The sequence below is a fragment of the Rhinolophus ferrumequinum genome, chromosome 9, assembly GCF_004115265.2.
Source record: "Rhinolophus ferrumequinum isolate MPI-CBG mRhiFer1 chromosome 9, mRhiFer1_v1.p, whole genome shotgun sequence".
Lineage (NCBI taxonomy): Eukaryota > Metazoa > Chordata > Mammalia > Chiroptera > Rhinolophidae > Rhinolophus > Rhinolophus ferrumequinum.
This window is the reverse complement of record NC_046292.1, coordinates 6,064,887-6,090,215: the sequence shown is the minus strand read 5'-3', so window position 1 is coordinate 6,090,215 and position 25,329 is coordinate 6,064,887. Positions and strand designations below refer to the sequence as shown.

General features: G+C 55.1%; 1 protein-coding gene across 1 annotated transcript; it reads right to left on the bottom strand.

Moving 5' to 3' along the window:
• Positions 1-287: 287 nt before the first annotated feature.
• On the bottom strand, positions 288-24,944 carry H6PD (hexose-6-phosphate dehydrogenase/glucose 1-dehydrogenase). Its single transcript, XM_033113829.1, is given in 8 exon segments — positions 288-5,862; positions 5,864-6,119; positions 6,121-6,289; positions 6,292-7,035; positions 8,188-8,457; positions 18,938-19,055; positions 20,231-20,867; positions 24,707-24,944. Coding segments are annotated over 8 exon segments (2,415 nt in total). The 5' UTR covers positions 24,733-24,944; the 3' UTR covers positions 288-5,667.
• Between the last annotated feature and the right edge of the window lie 385 nt (positions 24,945-25,329).

The following is a 25,329-nucleotide window of genomic DNA, read 5'->3' as shown; positions in this document are numbered from 1 at the left end:
CATGACACATTCTGTGATTTGGCAGAGGGGGTCTTCATGCCCATGGTCTCCCCACTGCACAAGGGAACACACGGTCCCCCTGACAAGGAGTCTCCCCATCTCTCTCCCCCTCACCTGACAGAAGCCAGTGCCAAATCTCCCAGCACAGGACCGGCACGCAGGGACGCGGTCCAGATGGAACACACCTCCAGTGCCCACACCCCTCTAGCTGTCTTGCTGGCAGCGGCCCCTAAGCACTGCACCACCTTGGCCTTCCGAGGTGCAAATGAGGAGGCCCTGCTGGTATCTGCCCTCACCTGTTCTTCCAAATGCACAAGTGGGAGGAGGGACGGTGCAGGTCACATGGCCACCAGCTAGGTCTTTTTCCTCTTATGTATCTCATAACATGTTACAACGGACCCATCGAGACCTCCGTAGGTACAGCTAAGGACCCAAAGTGACAAATTTATGTGGTTCTGTTTACACTTCCACTTTCAAAGCTACTCCATAAAGCTTTCCGCAAACGAAAACGTGTTCACCCCTCCCCACGGCAGAGGGACAGGGAAGATGCTGAGACTTCCTATAAAACACCCAAGAGCAAGGCAAGTGTTTTTAAACAAAAGCCATCCTTGGGAACCAGTAGGCAGAAGCAGCTAATCTGGACCTCGCCCTTCCCATCCGTGGGTCGGTGTCTCTCCTCTCTGTCTCTCACACACACACGCACATCCCTGGGGACCTGCTCTGCTAACTCCTGACTGGAGTTGGCTGGAGAGGAAGTTTCATTAAGGGATCATGACTCCTCTCGCTGTCATTTCAGAAATGCCCCAAATCTCTTGCTGTTTCATCTTGTGCTGCCGACAGCATCCGTGTGTGGGCACCTTGCTTAGCCGTGAGCTGAGGAAGCCTGTGTCTCACTCACGCCCCAGCTCGAGCTGTTGCCTGGAGGCCTGGGCACGCCTCTGGAGAAGGGTCCCTGGATGTCCCCGAAGACAGCTGCACTTCATCCAAGAACACGTGCTGCCTGGGGTTGGCGCTGGCTCCCTCGGTGAAGACACGCTGTGTAGGGAGGCTGAGCTACCCGGGCGGCAGCGCTCTGCTCTAGAGTAGAAAGGGCAAGAGGTAGGGTTTTCATTTCATATGGAGCTATGTAGGTGCAGCAAGGAAAACAAAGAGCATGCTGGCGCCCAGCTCAAACCCTCCAAGCAAGCAGGGAAGATGGGCGGCGGAGGGCATGGACCAGTCCACGGGCAGGAGGCGAGCAGGTGGGGCTCTTAGAGGAAGGAGCCCCCACTTCCAAGCAGGCGCCTCCAGTGACATGAGATGCTCGGAGCCTGGAGAGCAGGGCAGTGCCAGCAGGGGCGCTCTCACGGCAGGAACCACCCTTCCTGGTGCCCTGTGGGTTCTCAGCAGCTGCCAAATGAGAACCTAGTGAGGTGTGGGGGGGTGCGGGGGGGGTACCCTCTTTCTCATGGAAATGTCACCTGAACAAAGCAGGAAGCACCTCAAAGGCCTAGTGGTTTGTGGTGCCCAGCAGCCATCGTAGGGGAGTCATGGGAGGGACTTCACGGCAGCCCACACAGCCTTCACTCCAGCAAGTGGACGGTCAGGGAGGTGGCCCTCGTGGGCCATGCAGCCTGGTGACGTGGGAGGCAGCAGCCTTCTCAGTGCCCTTGTCCTGTCTGCACTTTGTCCTGTGCAAGGCAGGCAGGGGCTGATCGCGCTGGCTGGCCACCACCGCCACCTCACCCTGTCACTACTGGCTTATGCTGTGACTTGCTCATTCTCTGACACTCACCCACGGCCAGGCAGCTTCTCCACTAGTAGACTAAGGTCTGCAGGGCCCTGTCTACTTAAAAAGTGTCGCCAGGTAGGGCTGCTTATGTGAAGCTGCATACATTTTTGTTGAAAAAAAATTTATGGAAACAAAATTGTAGGAAACTGCCTCTTAAGGTCTTACGGATGCTTCTCCCTTCCTTTCTGTCACACTGTCCCCAGCTCTCTGCACAAATGGGGAAAGGAGGGGGCGAGGCAAAGCAGGAGGGAGCTCCCAGGCCAGGGAGACCAAGCCTGTGCACTCTGGAATGACAGCCGTCAGGGGAGTCTTCTGAAATATCAGTCCACTGGCAGAAAGCTTTGGTTATGCTGCTAAACTGGAGGCCGGAGGGTGGGAATAAAGCATTGTCTGCAGAGAAGCAGGGAGCTGGGAAGATCAACAAGACGAGACTATTTTAACTTGCGGTTAGCAAGACACTTTGCTCCCAGCTCAAAATCAGAATGCAGCTTACAACAGCCTGGAAAGTCCCTCAATTCTTTCCTGAGAACAAACAGCAATAATGCTCTAAAGATGCTAATTTGACGAGGGCTCCCAAAGGAGGGGTCTTTCTGCCTTTTTTACAGGACTTGGAGTAATGACGGCTGCTCTGAGCATCCAGGGATCCCTGGGAAGGAGGTGGTACTGCAGGGTGGCTGGCAGCACATAACTAGAATCCTGTAGACCCAGGTTTTACGCCTGGCTTGGAACAGCTGGCCTGTTGTCATTAGACAACTTCAGTTTCAAAATCATCCACCTGCCTCACAGGGTTGTTCAAATGTTAGACAAGTTGCGTAAAATACTTAGAATCTAGCCTGGTACTTACCAACCCATACGTCAAATCGCTCCTGCTCCCGCAAGGCTTCGAGCTTCTTTACCACTCAGTGCTCTCCCTCCTTGTTATGAAGGAGGCTGAGCATCCCACACCAGGGGCTGAAGCAGTCCCCACGCCCGGCCTGGGCAGCTTCCCTCTGCGCCCAGATGAGCGCGAGGCCTGAGGCTGCGGGACTGGAAAGCCGGGGTTCCGGTCCCAACTTGGTCAACAGTGAGCAGCTGGGGGAGCTGAGAACACGTGTTCCCTCCCAAATCTAGGAGGGGTCCCCGGCTTATGGAACAGGGTAAAACTGGATTACAGCAGTGTTTTTCAAACTGTGCGTCAACTCAATTTAGCGGATTACAAACAGCATTTTCTTAAATGAAAATAGAAACTAGAGAGTACCCAATGCTCTCAGGGCAGAAATGCCTTTATGAAACTTGTGCTTGAGATAGATTTCTGCACGACTCATGATATAAAGTGTGTTTCTTGCTGTGGATCATGATCCAGAAAGTTTGGAAACCACCAGCCTAGGTGGCAGGGTTCTGAGACTTTCTCCTTCCTGGCCCAGGGCAAGGAGGGAAACGGGAAGAGGGAGTGGGTAGAAGCAGGAATGCTGACAATGTCTCCCGGCGGACTTTTCTGGCGTGATGTTAAGACAGCACTTGATTCTGGAAAGGAAACCTTTGGCATTTTTTTGCCCTGACCCCTACCCCCATGCGCACACTCTCCACGGATAAGGGGTGCTTTTAGAGGCAGGGCACTCCTCTAAGAACAGGACATCCTAGGCTCAGGCCCACAGTGACTCACTATTATCAGAAATGGTGACATCAGGAGCCAGTTTACCCTTTATCCTGGAATGGACTCAGGCATGTTGAGGTCCCTTTCTCTCTGGTGTTGCAACCACAGAGGAAGAGTTTCCCAAAGAACAGCTGGGGGAGTGCTCGGGCCAAGGGCCCAGGGAGGCGCGATCCGAAAATGCAAATACAGCGCGGGGAATTCCTCAGCAGTCCGACCGCAGGACGGCAGGTATGGTGCGAGAGCGCCCCCACGTGGCCAGCGGTGGCACCCGAATTGCAACCACCTGTGTCCACTCACGAGCGCCAGCCCACCAGCATCTCTAGCGCAAAAAAGTTAAAATGCTGACCTCAGAAAGGGAGGGGACACCCGGACCTGGTGCGGGGATTCTGATCTGCCGAGGTCAACTCTCTCCGTACAAAGAGAGGTGTCCTATCTGGACCCAGTCACTGGAGGCCAGGGGAAGGCGAATTTTAACCAGTGCCTTTCACACGGAGAGCCCGTAGCTCGTAGCTCGGGCACCCATTTCAATACACGCATCTAAAATGAAAGCAAGAGTTCCCTTAAATCCGTAGCCTTGAAGGAAGTGGAAACAATCAACAGCAGACAAATAGATTTCGTGATGCGCCTCACCAAGGAAAGCCTTCTGTGCGACATCAACACTTGATTACCTGCCTGATAAAACTTATCTGCTCGACACAAAGTGTGCCTATGAGAGGCGGGTGCAGTCACGCAGAAAAATCCCTCTTATTCCTTCAGAGTCATAGCTTGGGGGCAGGCCCGTGTGGGAAGTTGAAATAAAACTAAATGTGTCCTGAGAATTTTGAGTGCGGGAAGCATTTCGGAGCCCTGCCCCGCCCTTAGGGACTTCAGAAAAAACAGGGATTGCTGGGCCCACGGGTGTCAGGAGCAGAGCGCCCACCCTGTTCTCAAGGAGAAGCTATGATTTGTGACCCAAGGCTTCAGCAATGCATTCATTAGTGGTGAAGTGAGAGGTGGCAGGAGGGACCAGCAGGCAGGAGGTCGGAAGGCTGGGTGCTGCTGAGAGGTAGTGTGAGAAGGGCGGGTGCAGCCTGCCCCCCCGCCGCCCCCCCAGGGCAGTGTGACTTGGCCAAATCCCTGAGAAGGTCGCGCACAGCCACTGCTGTCTGGGAGCTGCGGCCACCCCACAGAGGAGGCCTGGCTGCCCGTCTGGTCAGGTCAGAGCGTCTGGATGGTCTAGGTCACTCGGCCTCACGTGTCTCCCCCCAAATGAGTTGTGCCAGCAGAGAAAGAGGTGACTGGATCTTTCCCGGCAAAACCAGAGGGGATACTGAGAGTGGAAACAGCCACCGGGAAGTCCCCTGAGATGGAAAGGTCCCTCTTACATGAGGGATCCCTGGAATGGCCTGATCATTGGTGCCCAGCATGTTTCTCGGAGGGTGTTGGCCAGAGAAACACATGGAAGGGTGGGGACAGGGCCCTCCCTGAGGAGCTGGGGTAACCAGCACCCCCCATTCAGAGAAGTTCATCTGCTGAGGAAGCCACTCCAAACAGTCACAAGATTTCTGGAGCCGTTGTAACATCCTAGTATTTGTTTCTGAGTTACTGTCATCCTTCGTCTGTCTGTAAATGAAGAGTCTGATGGACGCCAAAAACAGAGGAGATGGGAAGACCTCCTCCACAGTCGGGACTGAGAACAAAACAGAGACAGAGCACGTGGAGATGGCCACACTGGGTGTAAGAGGCTCGGGAAGAAGGGGAAACGGAGTAGGGCTCCACCTGCCTGAGCGCTCGGGCAGTTCTGTGTACCTGGCTCTGCAACGGGCCTGCACCTGCTCGGAGGGGTGCCGGCGCTCTCTTCCCTCTACATCCCTGCTCTTCTCCACAGGAACCAGTTCAGGATCACCTCCGCCAGGACACCTCCCTGATTAACTCGGCCCACTGCACTCCTTCTTCGAAGCTGGGAGCTTCCACGCCATCCTACTTTGCACTGGATGAAGTTAATGTGGCATCATTGCAGTTCTTTTCTTCAGATGGGTATTTCTCTCCTGACTTGGATTTGAAGCTTCTCATGAGCAGAGACTCCGTTTCTTTCTTGTTTCTGTGTCTGCCCACCACAATTAGATGGGGACTGTCAAAGGGCTTGGGATGGGGCGTCTCAGGGGGCCGCCCGACGCTTCGGATTCCAGAGAGTCAGGGCGCCAGGGCAGGTGGCAGGACTAAGAGGGGAGGGGACAGGACAGGTGAAAGACAGCACGGGGGTGAGCAGACGGCACAGGCTGCATCATCCCAGAAAGGCCTCGTAGTCCATGTACCAAACCAGCTGGCCAGAAGCAGGCAGGACGCCCGAAATGGGCCACTTCTTCGGCTCGTGGCCCACGCGGCTCACCAGCATGGTGATGTCACGCTTCAGCCTGCCCATGACCAGGACAGCCACCTTCCTGGCCCGGTTGATGAGCGGCAGGCTGAGGCTCATGCTAAAGGTGCGGCGGGAGGGGGCTCTCGGTCAGCACCACCAGCTGCTCGCCTCTCCAGTCCTTGTGGGCGACTCTGGGAAGAGGGAGGGCTGTGTGGCACCGTCGTTGCCCATGCACCAGCAGCACCAGGTCGAAGCTGCCGTTGGTCACGAGGGCCGAGATCTCGTCGGCGTAGGCCCGGGCACCCTGGTCCTCCTCAGCGCAGAGCCGCTGGTGCAGGTGCACGGGCATGGGGTGGACGTTGTAGTAGGGGACCTCACGTGCGCAGCAGGTGAGTCTGCAGGCCCTGGAAGTTTGACTCGGGGTCCCAGAGCGGGACGCAGCGTTCATCCACCAGCCACAGGTGTGTGTGGGCCCAGGGGAAGCCATAGTGCCCCGTGGCCAGCTGCTGGAACAGGACGACGGGGCTCGAGCCGCCCGAGAGCGCCAGTGGAACTGGCCGAAGCGCCGTACTGCCCGCACAGCTGTGGCCTCGATGTCACTGGCCAGCTTAGCGATCAGCTCCTCGGGCCAGGCTGACACCAGTGGGCTCTCTCGGTACACGGCCGTAAGAACCTGGAAGTCACTGGGCATCGGAGAAGAGCCTGGCCCTGGCACCAGCTGCACCGGCTGCCGCTGGGTAAAGGCTAACTGGCTGCCACTGAACTCGAAGTCCAACAGGTGCCCATTCTCAGCTCCTCCCGGGTAGAGGCGTGGGACCTCGTGGGCTAGGCTGTCCAGCAAGGGGGTCCAGAAGACCCAGGAGGCCAGCAAGTTCTCTGTGGTGATGAAGGAGTCCTTTCGGCCGTGGAAGATGTGAGAAATGAGGATGGAGTAGGCGTCCTGCTCCCTCACGGGGCAGTAGGCATAGTAATCAGACAAAGGGCGGCCGAAAAGGCGGAGCCCGGGCCGGCCCTCCAGCTCCTTCCAGCTCTGGGAGGGCAGGGAGGGCCTGAACAGGTTCCGGCTGACCAGCACGGCAGGGCTGCCCAGCTCGCCATGGCCGATGTAGAACACCACCTGCTGAGGCAGGCACTGGCTCTGGTCCACGACCCAGTGCTTCTCGCTCTGGGCACAATATGCCCGGTTCTTGAACAAGATCCGGACGTAGCCCACTCGCTCATCCAAGGCTTTGCCGGACATCAGGATGAAAGGAACTCCCTCCCAGCGAAGGTTGTCCATGTGAACGAGGATGCCTGAGGTGACAGGGGGACAGCGCAGGTGACGCTCCAGCACAGATAACCAGGGACTTTGCGGCCCACTCACCCTCCACTTCCACCTCCTGCCAGCCAGCCCTTCTCCTCTCCAAGCCCCTGCTCTGGGCCTCCCACTGCCTCCGAACAGCCCTGAACTTGCTACCCTCACCCTCACCTTTCACCCCTTCCGTCACCTTCTCTCCCAGCAGTGCTGGAAAGGCGGCGTCGGGGCCACCTCAGACACCCACCTCTCTTGGAGTCACACTCTCCTGAGGACGGAGAACTGGGTCTCCAACCTAGAGCCTCTTAGAGAAGTTTCCTGGAGGGAGTGAGGCTGGGAGAGCCTGACTGCTGGGGGTGGGGGGACATTCAGGACACACCTGAAGCAAGGCCAGCAGGGCGGTGGTGTGCAGGTACGGAGGCCTGCGGGGGCGGGGGCGGGGGTGGGGGTGGTCAGAGCCAGAGGCTGAGTGCACTCCTCACTGGAACTCCAAGCCTGATTTCCCCACGTACTGTCTCTGCTGGTCTCGGGCACATTCCTTCCCCTTTAAATGGGGACAATAACCATCCCTGCCTCGCGGGTGTGTGTGTGTGTGTGTGTGTGTGTGTGTGTGTGTGTACTAAACAAGATGCTGTATATAAAGTGCACATCGCAGGTACCCCATCAATAGCTGCTGTTCTTGTGGGGTTATTATCCGCAGTCTGAGGGAGCCAGCCCTCTCCCGGAAGCTCCGAGACTGTGCAACTGTCCAGAGGATGGCTCTGGGGGGCCCCTGCTGGGGGTGCCTCGGGCTGTGGCAGGGCAGGTGTGCAGCCGCACTGCAGGGGAGCTGGACGGAAGCTCCACGAGGGAGGGAGCCAGGTGTGAGCCCAGCTTGGCGAGCCCTGGAAGGGTGTGTGGACGTGGACCAAAATGAGACCACCGCAGGGCTGTCCTTCGTCCAGAGGGAGCCTGCAGGTGACCTGCTGCTCTAAGCTGGCGGAAGACCAGACAGGCAGGGGAATGACAGTCTCACTTGCCACCGAGTGCCCCTTGTGAAAATCCCACGTCAAGTCCCTTGTAACCCAGACCAAAGGGCATCTGGGCGTGGACAGCTGCTTCCGGCCGGGGGTGGGGGGCAGCCCGCAGCCCGTGCCGGCCCCAGAGCCCACCTGCAAAGGTCGGCGTCAGGCTGTGGAAGCTGGGCGGCTTGTGCAGCTCTCTGCGCACCTGCTCGCTGTACGCCTGGTACTGGCCCACGACGGCACTGCCCGTCCGGAGGCCCCGCAGCGCCTGGAAGGCCTGCAGCTTGTGCTGCAAGACAGCCTCCGAGCTGCTGACGTTGTAGGGCAGTTCCATGGCTACCAGGGTCAGGATCTCCGTCAGGTGGTTCTGGAGGACGTCGCGAATGACGCCGTACTCCTCATAGAAGCTGGTGCGACCTGAGCGGGAAGAGGAGACGGGGGAGAGGCCGTAAAGCATGGGCAATACGTCCGGCTTCCCCGAGGTGCCGACACCCCCAGCCCGCACCTCTGTTCCTGCATCGTCACTGCCCCGTCCAGAGAGCTGACAACAGTGACTTATGCAGAGCCAGCCTCGACGACCGAAGGAAGGAAGGCCTCTCTGAGCCACCTCCCCTCAATGAGAACCGCTTAGGAGAGGGTGTCCAACACCGTGGGCTGCTCCGGGAGTTGTGTGGGGGAAGGCTCTAGTTCCAGCAAAGGCCCAGCTGCACTTCCAGGCGTCTGCCCCTCCCTGGGCCTCGGCCAGCAGGTTCGGTGCTGCAGGAGGCGGCAGCCTCGTGGTGAGGGCCTGAGCCCTGGGCTCTGACGGCGGCTCACTAGTGTGTGACTTATGAGTCCCTGTTGCTGCATCCTGCCATTAAATGGGGCTGACAGCTGCCACCCACTACCTACTGCACACATGTGCCAGGCAACGTGCAGGCACCAAGGACGCCGACAGGTTCTTGCCCTCGGCTTACCGAGAGGGAAGGTGAGAGGGAGAAAATAGTAAGTCAATAAAGAAATTATAGACACAACTTGTGATGGAACGTAATAGGACTGCCCCTCTGAGACCTGAAGAGTCAGCCCTACAAAAAGCCAGGGAGGGAGCATCTCGGAAGCAAAAGCCCTGCAGCGGGACAAAGCTTGGCTGCTAAGGGACTAGAAGAAGGTGAGCTGGGGGAGCAGACAGGACGGCAGGACCTGCAGCCCCAGGTAAAGGCGCTGGACTTGGTTCTATGTTCAGGAGAAGCCACGGGAGGGTTTCAAGCAGGAAGGGACAAGATCTGATGCATATTCAGCTTAGATCCCTGGTTGGCTGTGGCAGAAGGGCTGCAGAAGCGAGAAGACCAAGGAGGGGCTATGCTGGCAGTAAGGGAGCTGGAGGGAGTAGACGGTTCATTGTGCAGCCAGAACTGACTGGACTCACTGGCGGATGAGCAAAAGGAAGAACCAAAGGTAACTAACTCCTAGAATCAGGCCCTAGGCAAAGGACAGGCGGAGGTGGCATTTGCAGAGATGGGGAGACGGGAAGGAACAGTTTGATGGCAGGGAAACCAGGAGGTCTGTTTTAGGTGTGTCTGAGCTTAGGACATTCAGGAGACACCCAGTTGACAGGTGGACAGATGTAAAACAGAGTAACAGAAAGAACACTGAGCACAGAGCCCGGCGTGACACCCGAGGCTCACTGCGGCCGGGCACGGTGCTGAGACATTGCACGTGCCCCTCCTGTCTCCTGTCACACTCACAGACGCTGCACGGCAGCCACCACGATTATTCCTCCCCTGCGCGACAGAGTCTCAGGGCCAGGAGGGCAGAGTCAGGAGCTGGTTACCCACACACTGCGCTCTGCTCCCGCCTCCAGAGCTCAGCGTGAGCTCGGACTATCAGTGACTCGAATACGTAGCGCCCCACTGTCTTAACGCTTAGGGTTCAAACAACAAGACCTCACATGACATGGCTCATATTGCGCTGACTTGCCAACACCCAGGCCCACTCAGGGCCCGACATCGTGACAGCAGGAGCAGTCACTAGCCAACGGCTCCGTGTGTATTATCTGTGACACGGATGGGTTCTCGCGCCCAGCAGCTCCACTCATCCTGCAGGTCTCAGCTTCCAGGGGATTTTACTGACCTCTGGCCTCCCCTCTGGGCGCTGCCCTCCGCCAGGCCCCCAGTCAGTGCCTCGTGTCCCTTCCCCGCTACTCCTGAAACACCATCAGAGCAGGGACTGCATCTCTGCTGCATTCCTGTCACCTGGTGGAGTGCCACAGTCAAACCACACAACACCAGACAGCACAGAAAATGAATATACACACATGATCATGGATCCATAGCAAAAACATGTCGAGAGAAGCAGGATTCCTTTGATAAAATAAAAATTTTGAAAATATGATATAAAACGGCCAGAAAAAAAACAGAACTTCAACAAATGAAAAATATCATTGGAAATTAGAAATTCAGTAGATGGGTTTTACATATTAGTAACAGTTGAGTCAGTTATCAGAGGCTATATCTGAAAATATTATCTTGAATGTGGGTAAAGGGACACACACAGTATGACTGCACACAGTGTGACTCCCCTTCAAAATTCCACAATGTATTGTTACGGGATCAGACATACATGGAAACAACAGAGAAGCAAGGGAATAATCTATCCACTAGTGAAGGAGAGGACGTGGGATCGAATTTGGGGGGGTCCGTGCTATTTATTACATCATAGTGCTGTATACCTTACATACACTTTGTAAGCACTCTTCTTTACTAGCCAATATTTAATTCAGACAAACCAGAAGTGGCTCTCGTTCAGCCTGTTTGGCCCAGCATACTCCTTTACAGCGGCCACCGTGGGTCCTCAGCGCCAGTCCCGGGCCGCCTGCCCTGTCCAGGCTCCCAGGACTCTCGTAGGCCAGCCAGACAGCAAGCGGGACTGGGCTGAGGCCGACGCAACAACCTGACGGTAGCACGAGTGTTGTGGGCAAAGAAATAACGCCAGGAGCCTGCTCGCAGGAAGGCACCGTCATCCTCGGGGGTAGAAGCCTGACTCTTGTTCTCAGCCAGAGTTTAGCATCCCTGGCCAGAGCACAAACCTGAGAGTGCACAGTCCAGCCCAAGGATCCAGCCTGAATGCTCAAAGTGCCCCCCATTGAGAAAACAATGGCCAACCTCCCCTAGCCCCAAAGGGTTCTGGTTTTCAAAATGCTTACAATATTGTTGAGAAGACATCAAGACAAAGATAACGATAACGATGGATGTATCCTCACAATAGCAGTATATAAGGAGGTCCTCCTGTTAACCCCATTTTACAATATAAGGCAACTCAGGTTCAGAGAAGTTAGGTAACTTGCCCAAGGTCACACAGCTGGTTATGGTTTGAACTCAGGCAGTTGGCTCCAGAGGCTGCAATGTCTATCACCAAAATACCTTCCCTTTCACTTCCTACCACTCCTATTTAAATAACCACATGGCACAATATTATACTCGGTGTGGCACTGAGTGGCATGAGTACCAGAGGCTTTCAGAAATGGAGGACAACGATCAAAGAAGCTGAGCTGGGCTCTGGAAGGATGGGACTAGGTCAGAGGTCAGGGGCCCCAATGCCTAAAGGGCAGTTAAACACCTCAGCTGCAGTCCGGTGGTGCCTCACAGAAGTATGGGCCCAGGGTGACTCAATCTTCCAGTTTTGGGGGAGAACATAAAATTTGGAATCATTACATGTAATCTCATGATTTTTAAATGTGCACAAATAATTCAGATCTGTAAAAATGGTGTGTCTCAAAGAAATGTATGTGTGAGCTGACGGCCCCGTGGCTACATCCTAGTTGGGGTGAATAGAGTGAGCCAGAGGGCAGGGGCCACAACACACAGTCCCGATGGCAATGCCTGGCCTGGCTGAAGCGACCCGTTTGTGATTCTGAAGAGCAGACATCGAGGACAGACAGGCAGGGCCTTGGACACGAGACTGAGGAGTCTGAGTTGCTATTGGAAGTCCTTGACCTCAACCAGTTACACGGCGTCACCACATGACCCAGCAGTTCCACTCCTGCGTACACCCGAGAGAAATGAAAACATATGTCCACACAAAACCGTGTACTGGATGCTCCTAGCAACATTACGCACGACAGCCAAAAAATAGTAACAAACCAACTGTGCCTCAACAGATGACTGTAAACAAAACGTGGTCTCTCCATAGAGGAGAATATTATTTGGCAACAAAAACAAATGAAGTACTGACACCTGCTACAACATGGATGGAACTTGGAAACATGCTAAGTGAAATCAGCCAATACAAAATCGGATGACTCCACTTATATGAAATGTCCAGAAGAGGCAAATCCATAGAGGCAGAAAGCAGATTAGTGGTTGCAGGGGTGTGGGGGAGGAGGTGGGGGGGGGATGGCGGAATTAGAGGATGGCAGCTGAGGGGCACAGGGCTCCTTCTGTGGGGAGGCAAATGTCCTAAATTGATTGTTGTGATGGCTGCACAACTCTGTGACTGTACTAAAACTCACTGAATTGTACACTCTAAACGGGTGAATTGTGTGATATGGGAATTATGTCTCAAACTGTTTTTTTAAAAAAGTGTTAGAGCAGGGAAGTGGAAACACGACAGGTGCTGTGGGAAGAGTAGGCTGTGTGCGATCCGTAAGATGGATTGTCAGAGAGGGGGCTGGTGGTAATGAGACCAACCAGGCAGCATTTGCTGTAACCAAAGGCAGTAACAGGGGCCAGATCACACAAAGCAACAGTGAAACGCATTGGGTGGATGAGTAAAAACTGCGTGGTGATGGGCTGGACGGGTGAAAGGCAGCCCAGAGTCGTGACCTGGAGTGTGGTCTCCGGAACCAGGCTGCCTGGGAACCTGCTCTGTCATCCCTCAGCCTTGTGACCCTGGGCAAGCGACTATCCTCCATATAAAAGAGGAATTGTCAGAATGCCTCCCTGTACGGCTGCTGTGTGGATTAAGGAGTTGACACATACATGGGGCTTGGGACAGTGCCTGGCATACAGGACGCACTGATAAATATTGGCTCTTTTTATTATTACAGGGGCTACCACCCTGACAACTCAGAGAGCAGTCACCATTTAGAGATAAAGAAGTTAGAAAAGGTGGTTGGTATTTCATGAGAAAAATGCAATGATGGTTTTAGTTCTAAAGCTGCTGAGTCTGAAGCGGTGATGTGACATCCAGGGAAAGGATCTAAAAGGTAGCTGGAAGGATAAGAGGGGGCTTGGAAAGGTGATGAATGCTGGAGGTATTCTGGATTGCATCAAGTCAAAAATGCCAGCAATGGTGAAAGAATCGCTATTATTACCACCAAGAAATAAATGTGCTGCCCATTCTATTATGTCACCCCATCAATGGGAAACCCAACTTCAGAGATGCTCAAATATGAAAAAAATGCGTCTCAGAATCAATGAATCACAGGAGAGGTAAGAGAAGAAAGAGAATAGTCAGAGCTTTGAGGACAGATGAAGTTTTGATGGAGAGAACACAGCAGAGTTCTGAAAAGCCTTGTTATCTGCTTACTATTCATTGGTTTAGCTAATCCCTAAGTGGCCCTTTTCCTATTTTTATCCTCTCTCAATCCGTGGAGAGAACGCATTTCACAGGTTTACTACCCGCTGTGTAAAAGAGAGCTTCCTTTATTCCTTAATTTCAAGCTTCAAGGGGTATGCTGAGGTTAGCACAGCTCCCAGACTGGTGGCCTTTGATCCCTTCCTGGCTAGCTCTGTCTTTTACAGTTCAAGTGCAGTGACCAGAACCACAGCTTGGCACACCTTGGGGGGCATGCAGCTAAGCACCGAGCACAGAGCTAGGAAGCTGGGGGGCTGGCCCTCCTGACGAGACCCAACAGGCTGTTTATTTTCTAGTTACCGCCAATTATCACGGACCGACTTTTCTCTGAAAATGATCTATATTGACCGCCTAGCAACCTTTTCTCAGTTGCAAGTTGAGAGTAAAAAGGCATCGGTGTATGAACGAGGATGGGAAAAAGCACAGCCAGGGTGGACAATGGGAAGAAAAGCCCCCATATACATGGCTTCCATCCTGTTCAAATCCAGAGCTCATCCAAGATCACACTCAGGGGAGACCCACTGCTCTGTCCCTCGGCCGTGCTGCCCCTCAAAGCCTCGCGGGGGTTTTTGCCTTCTTTCCCATGGAAAGCAAGAGAAGTCTGATAAGATGCAGTAACAGCTATAAAGCAGTCTTTACCCTTTGGCCTGGTAATTCCACTTCAGAAGTATACTTAAAGGAAAAAAATGTAATACTCATAAATATTCTACAATTAGATAGTGGTTGCACAACTTTGTGAATATATTGAAAATTACTGAGTTGTATACTTTAAAAGGGTACACTCTATGGTATGTGAATTACATCTTAATTTTTGTAAAGCTCACAAAGTACTCCTTAAAATAGCAAAAACTGGAAACAACCAAAATGCCTAATAATAGAACAATTCACATTCTGTGGTACAAACAGAATTGAACAGAACTATAGAGCTACTAAAAGGTCTATGCTATGCGGACTGTCAATACATGAACATTTAAATACATATATAGAGAAAGAGAATGTTCAGTGAAAAATGGACAAAAGAGTATAAGAGACCAACAGGTCTTTAGCAGTAGACCAGCACAAGTCACATATGTCACGTGGAGCCCAGAGACTGAGACCACACCACTTCCTGTCCTTGCCAACTTGGAAGGACACCAGCATTTCCGTTTGTAAAATATTTCCATGTACATGATCGGATTTAATCCTCAAGACAACCCCGAGAGAGGTACGGGGGTTATCGTCATTATGTACTAGAGACGGTGCTGAAGATGGCAGCCTTCAGAACTGGGACCACAAACCCCTTCCACAGTGAGGGAGACCTGAGTTTTCTCCGTAAAAATAGGGACTTGAAACAAAACAAAACTAAAAGCCAGCTGTGATCTGTACCAATACCTTCCAGGAGCACTAAAAATAAAACAAGGAGAGCTGCTCGGCTGGCCGGCCGGCGTGCTGGCGACAGCCCTGCGGGCTGGGAAGGCGGGCTGCCCTGCTGGGGGAGCTCTCAGCCCCTCCTGGCACAGCGGGAAGGCAGGCAGGACAGCTGGTGTGTACTGGGAGGGCCCTGCTGCCGCAGGCCCTTGGTGACAGGCACTGAACTGTTCCCCAACCCTCAGGAGGGAAGGTGCATCACACTCCTTTCCCCTCAGTCCCAACGGGGACCCTCCCGAGCGGAGCCTTAGTCGCTGAGTGACACATCCCTCCTTTCTGTAGAGCCTTTCCCAGTGGCCATGATAAGGGGCAGCAGGGGTCACCTCCACACAGAAACTAAGTGGCCCAGCCAAGGTCACTCCTTGTGTGGCCCATGGTGCCGTTTCAGGAAACCCCAGGCTGAGTACCCAGGTTTCTGTGACTCTCAGGGGCTCACTGGATAAGGACTCCCTGCAAGGGCACCCCAGATGAGACTGAGAGGGAGTGGGGTACTGGGGGGCTGGTGGAAGGACTGTTTCTTCCTTTCCCCTCTCTCTCTCTCTCTCTCTCTCTCTCTCTCTCTCTCTCTCTCTCTCTCTCTCTCTCTCTCGTCTATGCAGCAGCCTTGACTCTGCAGCAAACTCCTCTGGGCCAGAGGCTGCGGCAGAAAAGGAGAAAAAACCATTCACGCAGCCGTGGAGGGAGGGAGCTGGGGAAGCCGGCCTCCACCCATGTGGATGCGAGTGAGTGGGGGTGGGGGACATCCAAACGACCTTGCAGCTCACAAGTCCCTTTCCCAGGGCCTGCTGCATCTTGGACCAGGAACGCTCTGTTTCCCATGCCTGGCTTGCAGCCCCCTCCCGTTCCAGCACTCAAGGTGGCAGTCTAGGCTGCCATCAGGGACTGAGTCACTCTAGTGCCTCCCAGCAAAGGAATCAGCCAGGGGCTGCAGCACTGCAGCAGGAGGACCGGAAGCGAACAGGACCAAACGCCTGGAGTAGGGGCTGGGGGGAGGGAGAGGGCAGGTCACACTTTGCCCTTCGACATACAGGTCAGGATGCTGGGCTCTGAATCCTGCCTCGGAACCCTCCTGGGCAGGCTCAGTCCCACCGCAGCAGGCCCTGTGACCCCAGCAGGACGGCACTCTTTCTTCCGGCCTGCTTCCCATGCCCAACCCCGGGAGAAGGCGGCTGGCACAGGGCTGGCTGGCCATGGTGGGGTGGCTGCAGGGTCCTCCACAGCTCCTGTCCTCTTTCTCCAGCGTGAACTACAGTCTACAGAAGTCCCTCCTGAGGGCGGCACTCCAAAGCAGGACCCAGGGGGACAGCAAGGATCAGTGCTTGGGCCAGCAGAGCTGCACCAGGCCCCTACTCTGGAAAGCAAAGAATGCTTGTCCTTCAGGACCCCAGGCCAGAGACACATAGAACCCGCTCTGTTGCCAAAGGATGCGTGCCCAAGGCCCCCGTGGCTGCAGGGATGAGCACAGTAGCAGGAAGTCACCCCGTTATACACTGTTCTGCGCCTGAATGTGCAAGTGGCAGGTGAACAGGCCAGCCAGGGAGACCCAACCCCAGGACAGCCACAGTCCTGCTGGCCACCTCTGACAGGGACAGTGGTCTGAACCAGCCGCCTCTGACCACACGCTTAGTGGTTGCAAGCCCCTCGGGGCTAGTGGGCCCTGACTACCTGCTCTGCCCTGCCCTGCCCTGCGTCTCTCTCTCCCTTCGGGCTGAAGACACAGAGAACACCTGAGCAAAGCCGCACTATGCTCCGGGCCTGGCAGGAGCGACACCCTCCCCTCAGAACCCCCACTCTGCACACAGCTGGGCCTGTGCTTTGCTCCCTGAAGGCAGCCATGGTGCCCTCTGCTAGGTCTTCAGCTGTTCAAACCCGAGACGCCCCCTGCCCCAGGGTTGCCGTGACAACCAGACCTGCCCCAGCCCCTGCCTATCTTTCTGACTCCCTTCTGTTTTCCTCTCTCCAAAATCTAAAAGTACCCTGCTGCACTTAGGGATCCTGCAAAGAGACCCACAAGTGACATCAGATACCGAGAAGGAAATGGGGTGGGGAGGGTTGGAAGAAGTAAGAGGCAGTGGTACCAACTGGGACCTCCAGACATCATGGCTCTTCCCCACCCCAGGGTGGGCACAGGAAAGGGCTGCCAGCAACGGGGCAGGGGGCAGGGGTCCCTGTGTCCTGGCCCTGCCGGTGACTGGCCAGGTCCAGGCAGAGCGGGGTGCTGGCTCCCACAGCAGGCGTGGCAGCAGCGGCAGCGTCCATTCCACCCCACGCTCTCAGCGCCAGGTCGGAAGCTCATCTCTGCAAGTGACGCGAGCGTGAGGCCCAGCACTCACTCCCGCCAGGACACCAGACACACGCAGGCACCAGGAGGCCACCTGCGGCCTGAGCCCTTGCTGAGGGCAGCAGGGGACGTGTGGAGGGCTGGGGAGCGTCCCGAGACCCCCGAAGGCTCACTGCAGTGGGGAGAGGACGGGGTTCCAGGCTGGAGCCAGTTCCTCTCAAGGACAGCAGTGCCCTCCGATGCCTGGGTGCCCGCGCATCACGGCCCCTCCCCTGCCCCGCCGCCCATGGCACCGTCTGCCGGAAGCATTCACTTTGGTGCTTGTCCCCTGCATTTTCTCCCCAATGAATCCGTGGTGTATCAGGGGACAGAGGCGGGGTCTCACACCTCTCTGTGTCACCACAGAGCTTCTAGCACTGAATTCGCATCCCAAGAGGAAGGGAGAGAAAGCTGGAGAGAGTAACCAAGGGGAAGAGAAAGAAAAGAGAAGGCCACGAGAAAGGCAGAGCTTCTGGTCCCCCAGCCAGGACAGAAGGGTCCCACTGCCCCTCGCCCCACCCCCCACACACACTCGGGCCCTCCTGCCCCCGCTGCAGAAACAGTCACAGGGACAAGCTGCATGTCGGGTCCAGAGCCTGGTGCTGGAGCCAAACCGCCTGCCCCAAGACCTGGTCCCAGCACTTCCTGCCGTGTGACCTTGGGCACGTCACCAAACCTCATCTGTCAGAGGAGGCTAATAATAGCACCTCATTCGGCTACGGGGGGATCGGGGGGAGGGTTCATGATACAGAAAGAATTAGTGTTTATTATTTTGTGTTAGAACTGATGCTTTGATGCTTTGAACGTATACAGTGGATGCTCCAAAGACCTGATGAGATCACAGGATGCCAGAGCTCAGGGGGCCTTGGCTGTTGTCACCTACACAACTTGCCCATCTCACAGATGTGGGAAGTGACGTGCTGAGGTCACCTGGTGAAGGCAGTGACAGGCCCAACACTCAGGACTCCTGACTCCCACGTCCACACTGCGCGTTCACCGGTCTTTACAGAGCACTGCCGAGGTGCGCGCCACGAGCCAGAGCAGAGATGGCCTGTGTCCTGCCGTCACAGGGAGGGAACGAGGGAAAGCCTGAGGGCAGTGAGGAGGGCCCGGGGGGCACTGAGTGTCAGCACCTTGTCCGGACGCCCCGCAGAGGCTCCCCAAGGAAGTGACAGCTGAGCGGGGGACTAAGAACAGGGGGATCAGAAGGTGAGGAGGTGACGAGAAGCTTTCCCGGCAGAGGGTGCACTTATGACAGCCCCGTGCAGCCTGCCGGTCTCCACCACACTCACGTCAAACTCAAGGTAACTGCTAGCGCTGACTGCTGCCCCGTTGTTTCAGCGTCTGAGCCAAGCTGACGTAACTAGACCGCACGCTCCCCCATGGCAGCCATGCCATTCAGGCGGCACCCATGCCCTGCAGGCACCCTGGGATTTAGCGCGGCCCAGAGCTGGGCACGGAGCAGGCCCTGGGGGGAGATGACACACCAGCAAAGTCAGCCCTCCGTTCCTGCGAGCAGCACTGGCAGGGGCACCGGGTGGGCCCCCCCGCCCCCTACCACCTCAGCAGACACAGGGCAGGGGGAGGTCCAGGAGGTGGAGCTGGCCATTCACACACCTTCTGCGTCCACAGTCTCTTTCATGACGATCTCCACCCGCTCCACATGGTGCCGGTTCCAGAGGCCATCCAAAGCCTTGCGGTTCTGGTCTCGGAAAGGCAGGATCTGGGCCACGGCCTGGCAGGGAAGGACACTGGTTGTGCTGCAGGCTCTTCTCGGACGCAGGAGTCCTGACTCCAAGGAAGGGCCCCAAACCCTGCTGTTCCCTGCTCAGAGAAGACGCTCGGAGGCACCAGCTCCTGGACGGCCGGGGGGAAGCCCAGCCAGGACTCAACACTTTTAAGGGACCCCACAAGGTCACCAGCTCCTTATTTTACTTTTAAGGGACTCACAGTGTCACTAGCTTTTTATTTTGTTTTTAAGGAACCTCACAGGGTCATCAGCTTTTTATTTTGCCGAGAAAGAAAATATTTAAGATTATCTATCTTCTATTACCATCGACTTTTAATAAATGAAACATATTGTTAATACCAAAAATGGTGCAAGAAAAGCTTCACACTGAAAACACTGCGTTTTGTTTTTTCTCATTTTCCCATAAACAAGTGAAACCCTCACCAGGACAGGACGGGTCCGAGGACCACCCCTGGGAACACAGCAGCTCCAAGCAGGGCTGGATGGAGAGTGATGCCCAGGCAGCCACGAGGTGCCAGCCCAGGGCCCTGGGCTCGCCAGCCGGTCAGCACCAAAGCACACAGGTGCACTCTCTGCTGGCATTTCTGGGGAGAGAGGTCCTAAAGGGGCCCCGAGGGCACAGAGCACTGGCCGGCTGACAGGCATCCCCCAGGTCGGCCCACGCCCTGCCACAGGGCCAGGATGACAAGTACAGACCTTGGGTCCCTATTCAGTTTTAAGATCTTATTACCAGCCTTCTGGTTCAAAACAGAACTCAAGGAGAAGACGACAATGGAAACGAAGGCAGATGGGTGTGGATCAGGTGGTGAATTCTAACCCCCACAGCAGACCCAGCTGGGAGCCAGGTCCAGGCACCGGTGTCGGAGGCTACCTCCGGAGAGGACACCGGGCACCGCGGACAGGTCAGAGCCAGCCCCTGGCTGGGAAACAGAGAGGACAGACACACAGAAGAACAAGCGGCTGGACACAAGGACAGGGCCACAGGGCCCTGCCCTTGCTGCTCACCGCTCACCTCCTGCCCACCTTCAAAACGACCGAGGGAGTTCATATTTCACATGCCCTCAGGCCTGATTCCACAACGAGTGGTGTGGGCCTATCCACCGGGTCCACCTGTACCCAGCTCACTCGACCCTGGAGTGAGGCTCCAAGCTGAAGCTCACCTGCTTGCCCAGGTAGTGGTCCACCCGGTACATCTCCTCCTCCTGGAAAAAGCTCCCAAGCTCTGTGGCCAGCTGCTGGGCTGAGAGGTGGTCATGGCCAAACGGTTTCTCCAGGACAACCCGCAGCCAGGCGCCTGGGCCTGGACGGCAGCTGCTGTTGATGCTGCGGGCAATGTCCGCGTACGCGAAGGGCGGCACCGAGAAGTAGAACACGCGGCCGGCCTCGCGGAGGCCCTCCTTCTGGACCAGTGCCTCGATGTCCTCGCTCAGAGCCAGATAGTCCTCGCTGGTCTTCAGCTGACGGTACTGGCTCAGCCGCTGGAACTGGTCCTTGAGCTCAGCACAGCGACCAGGTGCCACATCCTTGGGGCAGGAGAGGGACTCCAAGACCTTGGCCAGGAGCTCTTGGCCCTGCTTGGTGGTCGTCAGAGCAGCCCCATGGAAGCTAAAGCTGTGGCCCTTCCCCGCCTCATCCAGGTACAGCTGGAACAGCCCCTGCCATAAGTACTTTTTGGCCAGGTCCCCAGTTGCTCCCAGCAGGATTATGGAGACATGTCCCTGGGGCTCCTGGGCCTGCAGGCAGCCCAGAAGGGCCATGCACACCGCCACTGTGAGCATCTTCCAAAAGCCTGGGTGCCTGGGAAAGAGACAAGGAACAAGGAAGGCTCAGACATGGCTCAGGTGGCTGTCACATGGGGGTCAACACATTTCTGGGCTATCAAACATTTCCTGCCTGGCAAGAAACAGCCACGTGTTTCTCGGGAAAATGTTATAGTCCCACAGCTTCCTCCTCCCTCCTCGGCAGCTTGCTTCTGTGCCAAGAAGCCAGTGGGCAGAGAGCCTGCTCTGTGAACAGGGGCTAGGCCTGGAGGATGCTAGGCCACTTGCTAGAGGTGGACCGTAGTGCTGCATGGGAAGATGGCACAAGCCGTGAGGGAGGCCCGCAGGGCCGTCGTGGGATTGGAGCTGTCTGCTTTCTGACCGAGGTCAGTCTCACCCCTGAGCACAGGCTGCCTGGACCATCAGAGCAGCTCAGGGATGGGCACGGGCCCTTCAACAGCAGCTGGAACTGTGAGAAGATGTGATCGCCTCTCTCACGTCCCTCATTGCATCTCCCACGTGCACGGGGCCCCAAGCACAAAACGATTACTAATAATTGCTACAGCACAGTGATTAAAAACATAGCCTCTGAAACCAACTGACTGAGTTTGAATCCCAGCTCACCCCGTTGCCTTGGACAATTATCGAACCTCTCTCAGTTTCCTCATCTGAAATGGGGGTAATAGTGGCACCTACATCATAGAGTTGTAAGGACAAAATACGTTAATATTTATGATACGCTCAGGACAGGGCCTACCACCTAGTAAGCACGTCAGTGGCAGCTATTACTATGGGCTGTTAATCAGAGCAGCAAAGTCTGAGTGTGCGCACACGCCAAACACTGTTAGCCCACGTGTGCGGCAGCTCTCGCTGAATGCGGACAAGAACCCTGAGAAGAACCAGTGGGGTGGCTTCTATTACAGTCACCCTTCTGTAGACAGAGGAGCGAGGCTAAGGCAGGGGACGGGCCCAGCGTGAGAGAGGAGGGGAGCTGGACAGGCACCAGGCTCCCTGGCTCCCGGGCGGACCGCACAGGACTGCGCTGCGGCCTCCCCCAGGTGGGCCGAACACCGTCGCTGGCTTTCAGCCTAATTTGAAGCAGCTGACATGGTGGAAAGGCGAGAGGCTTCGGGCCGGCACAAATGCACCAGAGGATTTGCTTTCTCTGGCCTCCTGTTCTGACCAAGGTTGTAGGGCCACATGTGCTCAGTTCTCACTCCACAGCCCTCCAGTTCTCCCATTTCCCACCAAGGCCAGTGCTCGGCGGCAAAGGCTGAGGAAGTGAGGGGAAAAGTAATTGTGGTCAGCAACGTGGCTCTCAGAAATGGATGGGGGAATGGGGCCCAGCCTGGGGCGTGGGAATGAAGAAGGAAGTAAGATTCCTGATTAGCACCTATTATATGGCAGGCATTCTACCAGAAAAAGGATTAACAAAATCCTCAACAGTGAGGCTGTAATCTGGTTGATAGGGAAACTGGGGTTTAAAGAACTAGCAGGAACTTACAAGGCCCCGCAGACCTGGCCCGCTTATATTCCCACAGCCCCATCTCACCCCCTGTATCGAGGGACCACATCTGCCTCCTGACTCTGGCACTTTTCCCTTTGCCTCTTCCTCTTAGCTCTGGAGATCCATCCCCAAGATGGCACCAGTTAGCAGCCAAACCAAGAGGATCTAACAACAGCGTTTGCACCAGAATCTGCAGGACACCAGCCATTTCCCTCCCTGGAGCCTTAACTGCATGATCAAAGGACCACTTGCGTGGCCGCCCAGCCTCCTCATCCACTCGTCTTTATCTGCAGAGGGGCCACAGGAGCACTCTACCTTCTTCTCCTGCTTTCCAATTCCTGTCCCTGGCCCTTCAAGCATTTCTTTCTCAACTGGCAATCGCCCGTCTGAAGGGAAGGAAAAGCTGCAAGGTCAGTGCAGGAGAGAGGCAGTGAGAAATCTGAAGCCCAGAGAACAGCCTGGAGAAGGAGGAGGCGCCAGCTGGCAAGTGGCAGTTCAGAGGTCCTGATCGAATAGAGGCAGCCAGGGCCTGGACGTGCCTGGTACAGGAGGGGAGCTCAGGAACCTCAGAGTACCTGGACGGGCAGGTGAGGGAGCCCCAAGGGCCAGAAGACTGCAGAAAGCTGTGACAGATGGGTGCCTGGCCAGACCCAACTCCCAGCCCTCTATTGAATCCTGTTCTGACTCCAGTCTTGCTGCGGGCTCCCCGACCAGCCCTGTTCTGAGTTCCCAGCTCCCAGGCTGGCCTCCCTTATCTCTTGCTTATGTCCCCAGCACTCCTTTAAACAAGCAGAGCAGACATAGCAGTTATTGCAACATGGTTGCTTACTCTGCGGTTGCTAACAGACCAGGGCAAAATTCTTTCCTGAACGTGTTTTATTACCATGTTTTTTGAACCGTAACAGTGTTTCTAAAACTTTAACTGTGCATCTGAATTGCTTGAGGATCTTTTTTAAACGGCACATTCTGTTGCAGAGGGTCTGGGGAGAGGCCTGAGGAGCTGTCAGCTAGAATACTGAGCACTGCGTAGAGCGAAGGCTCTCATCTGACGGGGCATCAGAATCAAAACACACACACCTGCCTCCCTCCACCCGGGCAATGAACTTCTGATTCTGCAGGGCCACAGGAGGTCCAAACACAGGCATTTCCAAACAGCCTGAAATGGTTTAGAGTTGCCCATCCCCCTACAAAACCTGGTTGCTAACCACTGAGAGCCTAATAAGAACACTAACACTTAACACTGTTTACCCAGTAGTGTGCAGATGATTTAAATGCACTGTCTCGATCTTTCCTCAAAACCGTCTTGTGAAGGAGGTTCTGCGATGGTACCCACTTTACAGATGAGAAAACTCAACTGTCAAGTCACAAAGCCTGAGCCTCAGTCACTGTGTAACTGGCATTTGGTGGCATTTGGGTCAGAGGACCTGGGCTCAAGGCCACCTCTTCACTGCATGACCCAATTAAGTCACCTAGTCAGTTTGGGTCCATGTTTCCTCATCTAAAAACAGGGAAACCAGATGGTTCCAACACATCCCGAAGCCTCTCTCCCACTGAGAGGCTTTGCTTTTGAAGGCTTTTCTGAAGCACTTTCTCCTGCCTCCACGCCTGCTCTGAGTGGAACGGGCTGTGAAATAAATCTGCTAAAATTACATACTTGAAGTTGGCCAAAAAGCATGGAAGTGGCATTCTAACCCCTGATCCTGCTAGGAATCTCTTCTCTTTTTAACTAATAAATAAGAAAACCCTTAGTGACAAATTTGAAAAGCTCTAGGACAGGACGGACAGGGTATTAGATTGTGAACTGGAATATGCGGTGATTCTTGTCCAGGCCCAGCCGCTAAACAGCCACGTCCCCTTGAACCAGGCATTCACCCTGACTGGGCCCGTTTCCTCATCTGTGAAACGAAGAGACAGAGCTCAAGGATCACTACCACACTTCACTGCCCCTGAGTCCTATGTTTTTCCCCAAGAAAAGAAGGTAACCATCCTTGATCAGGGAGATGCCTGCCAGCTGTCTGGAAGGGTAGTTAAGTGTTTAGGGCCCTAGACCAATGCAGTGGGGCCGCGAAATACGGGACTAAAACATAAAGCAATGAGCTGATGACTGAGTGTCGTTCAGAAATTAAGACAAAACTCTTTGAAACTGTAACTTAAGTGCGTGGAGGATGAAATTTCATTTACAATTATTACTCAAGACACTTGCCCCAAACATGCCACACTACAAAGTGGGGTGCCACAAGGGCATCATGTTGTCCTGACGCGCTCATCTCAGCGTCGGGACCGACTGGACCCACGTCCATGGTCCAGGTGCCCTTCACTGCCCCCAACTCCAGACTGAGGGGTTCCTACCAGACATCGTGGGGACTCACCTTGTAAAGTACAGCTCTGCTAACATCCCCAGGCTAGGAACACTGGCCCGCCAGAGGGTTTGGATCAGGCGTGGGGTTCCAGTCTTGGTTTCTGCCCAAGGGAAAGAGGCAGCCACAGAGAGCAGCCACGCAGCCGTGCCTGCCCAGGCCCAGCGCACACCCAGCTCCCGCTCCAGCGGCAGGACGGTTTCTGGAAAAGCCCAGGAGGAAGCAGCTCTGGTCCTTTACACCCTGCAGCCCAGGGGCGGGAGAAAAGCTGGGAGGTAAAGGTCAGTGGCTGCTGCTGCCTTGTTTCCTTTTCCAATGCCCACTGACGCCTTTGATCTCTCCCTTCTGTTAGGCAGGAAGCAGGGAGGTTTTCTTCAAATCACAGCCCATGAGTTTGGAATTTTTAAAAGAATGCGTAGGAGTAAAACAAGCTTTCAAACTAAAGATTATTTTCAACTAAAGCACAAGGGGATGTGCCTGGTCCCTAATATAATCACCGACTTAAGTTTGTTTCCTGCACTCTCGGCTTCTTGTTGGGACCCATCTGTGCCACACACACGCATAGACGTGCAAGTCAAACCCTCTTCAATCACCCGCCTTTTTTCCCCTCAGGGCTAGACGGGGGACAAAAGCAG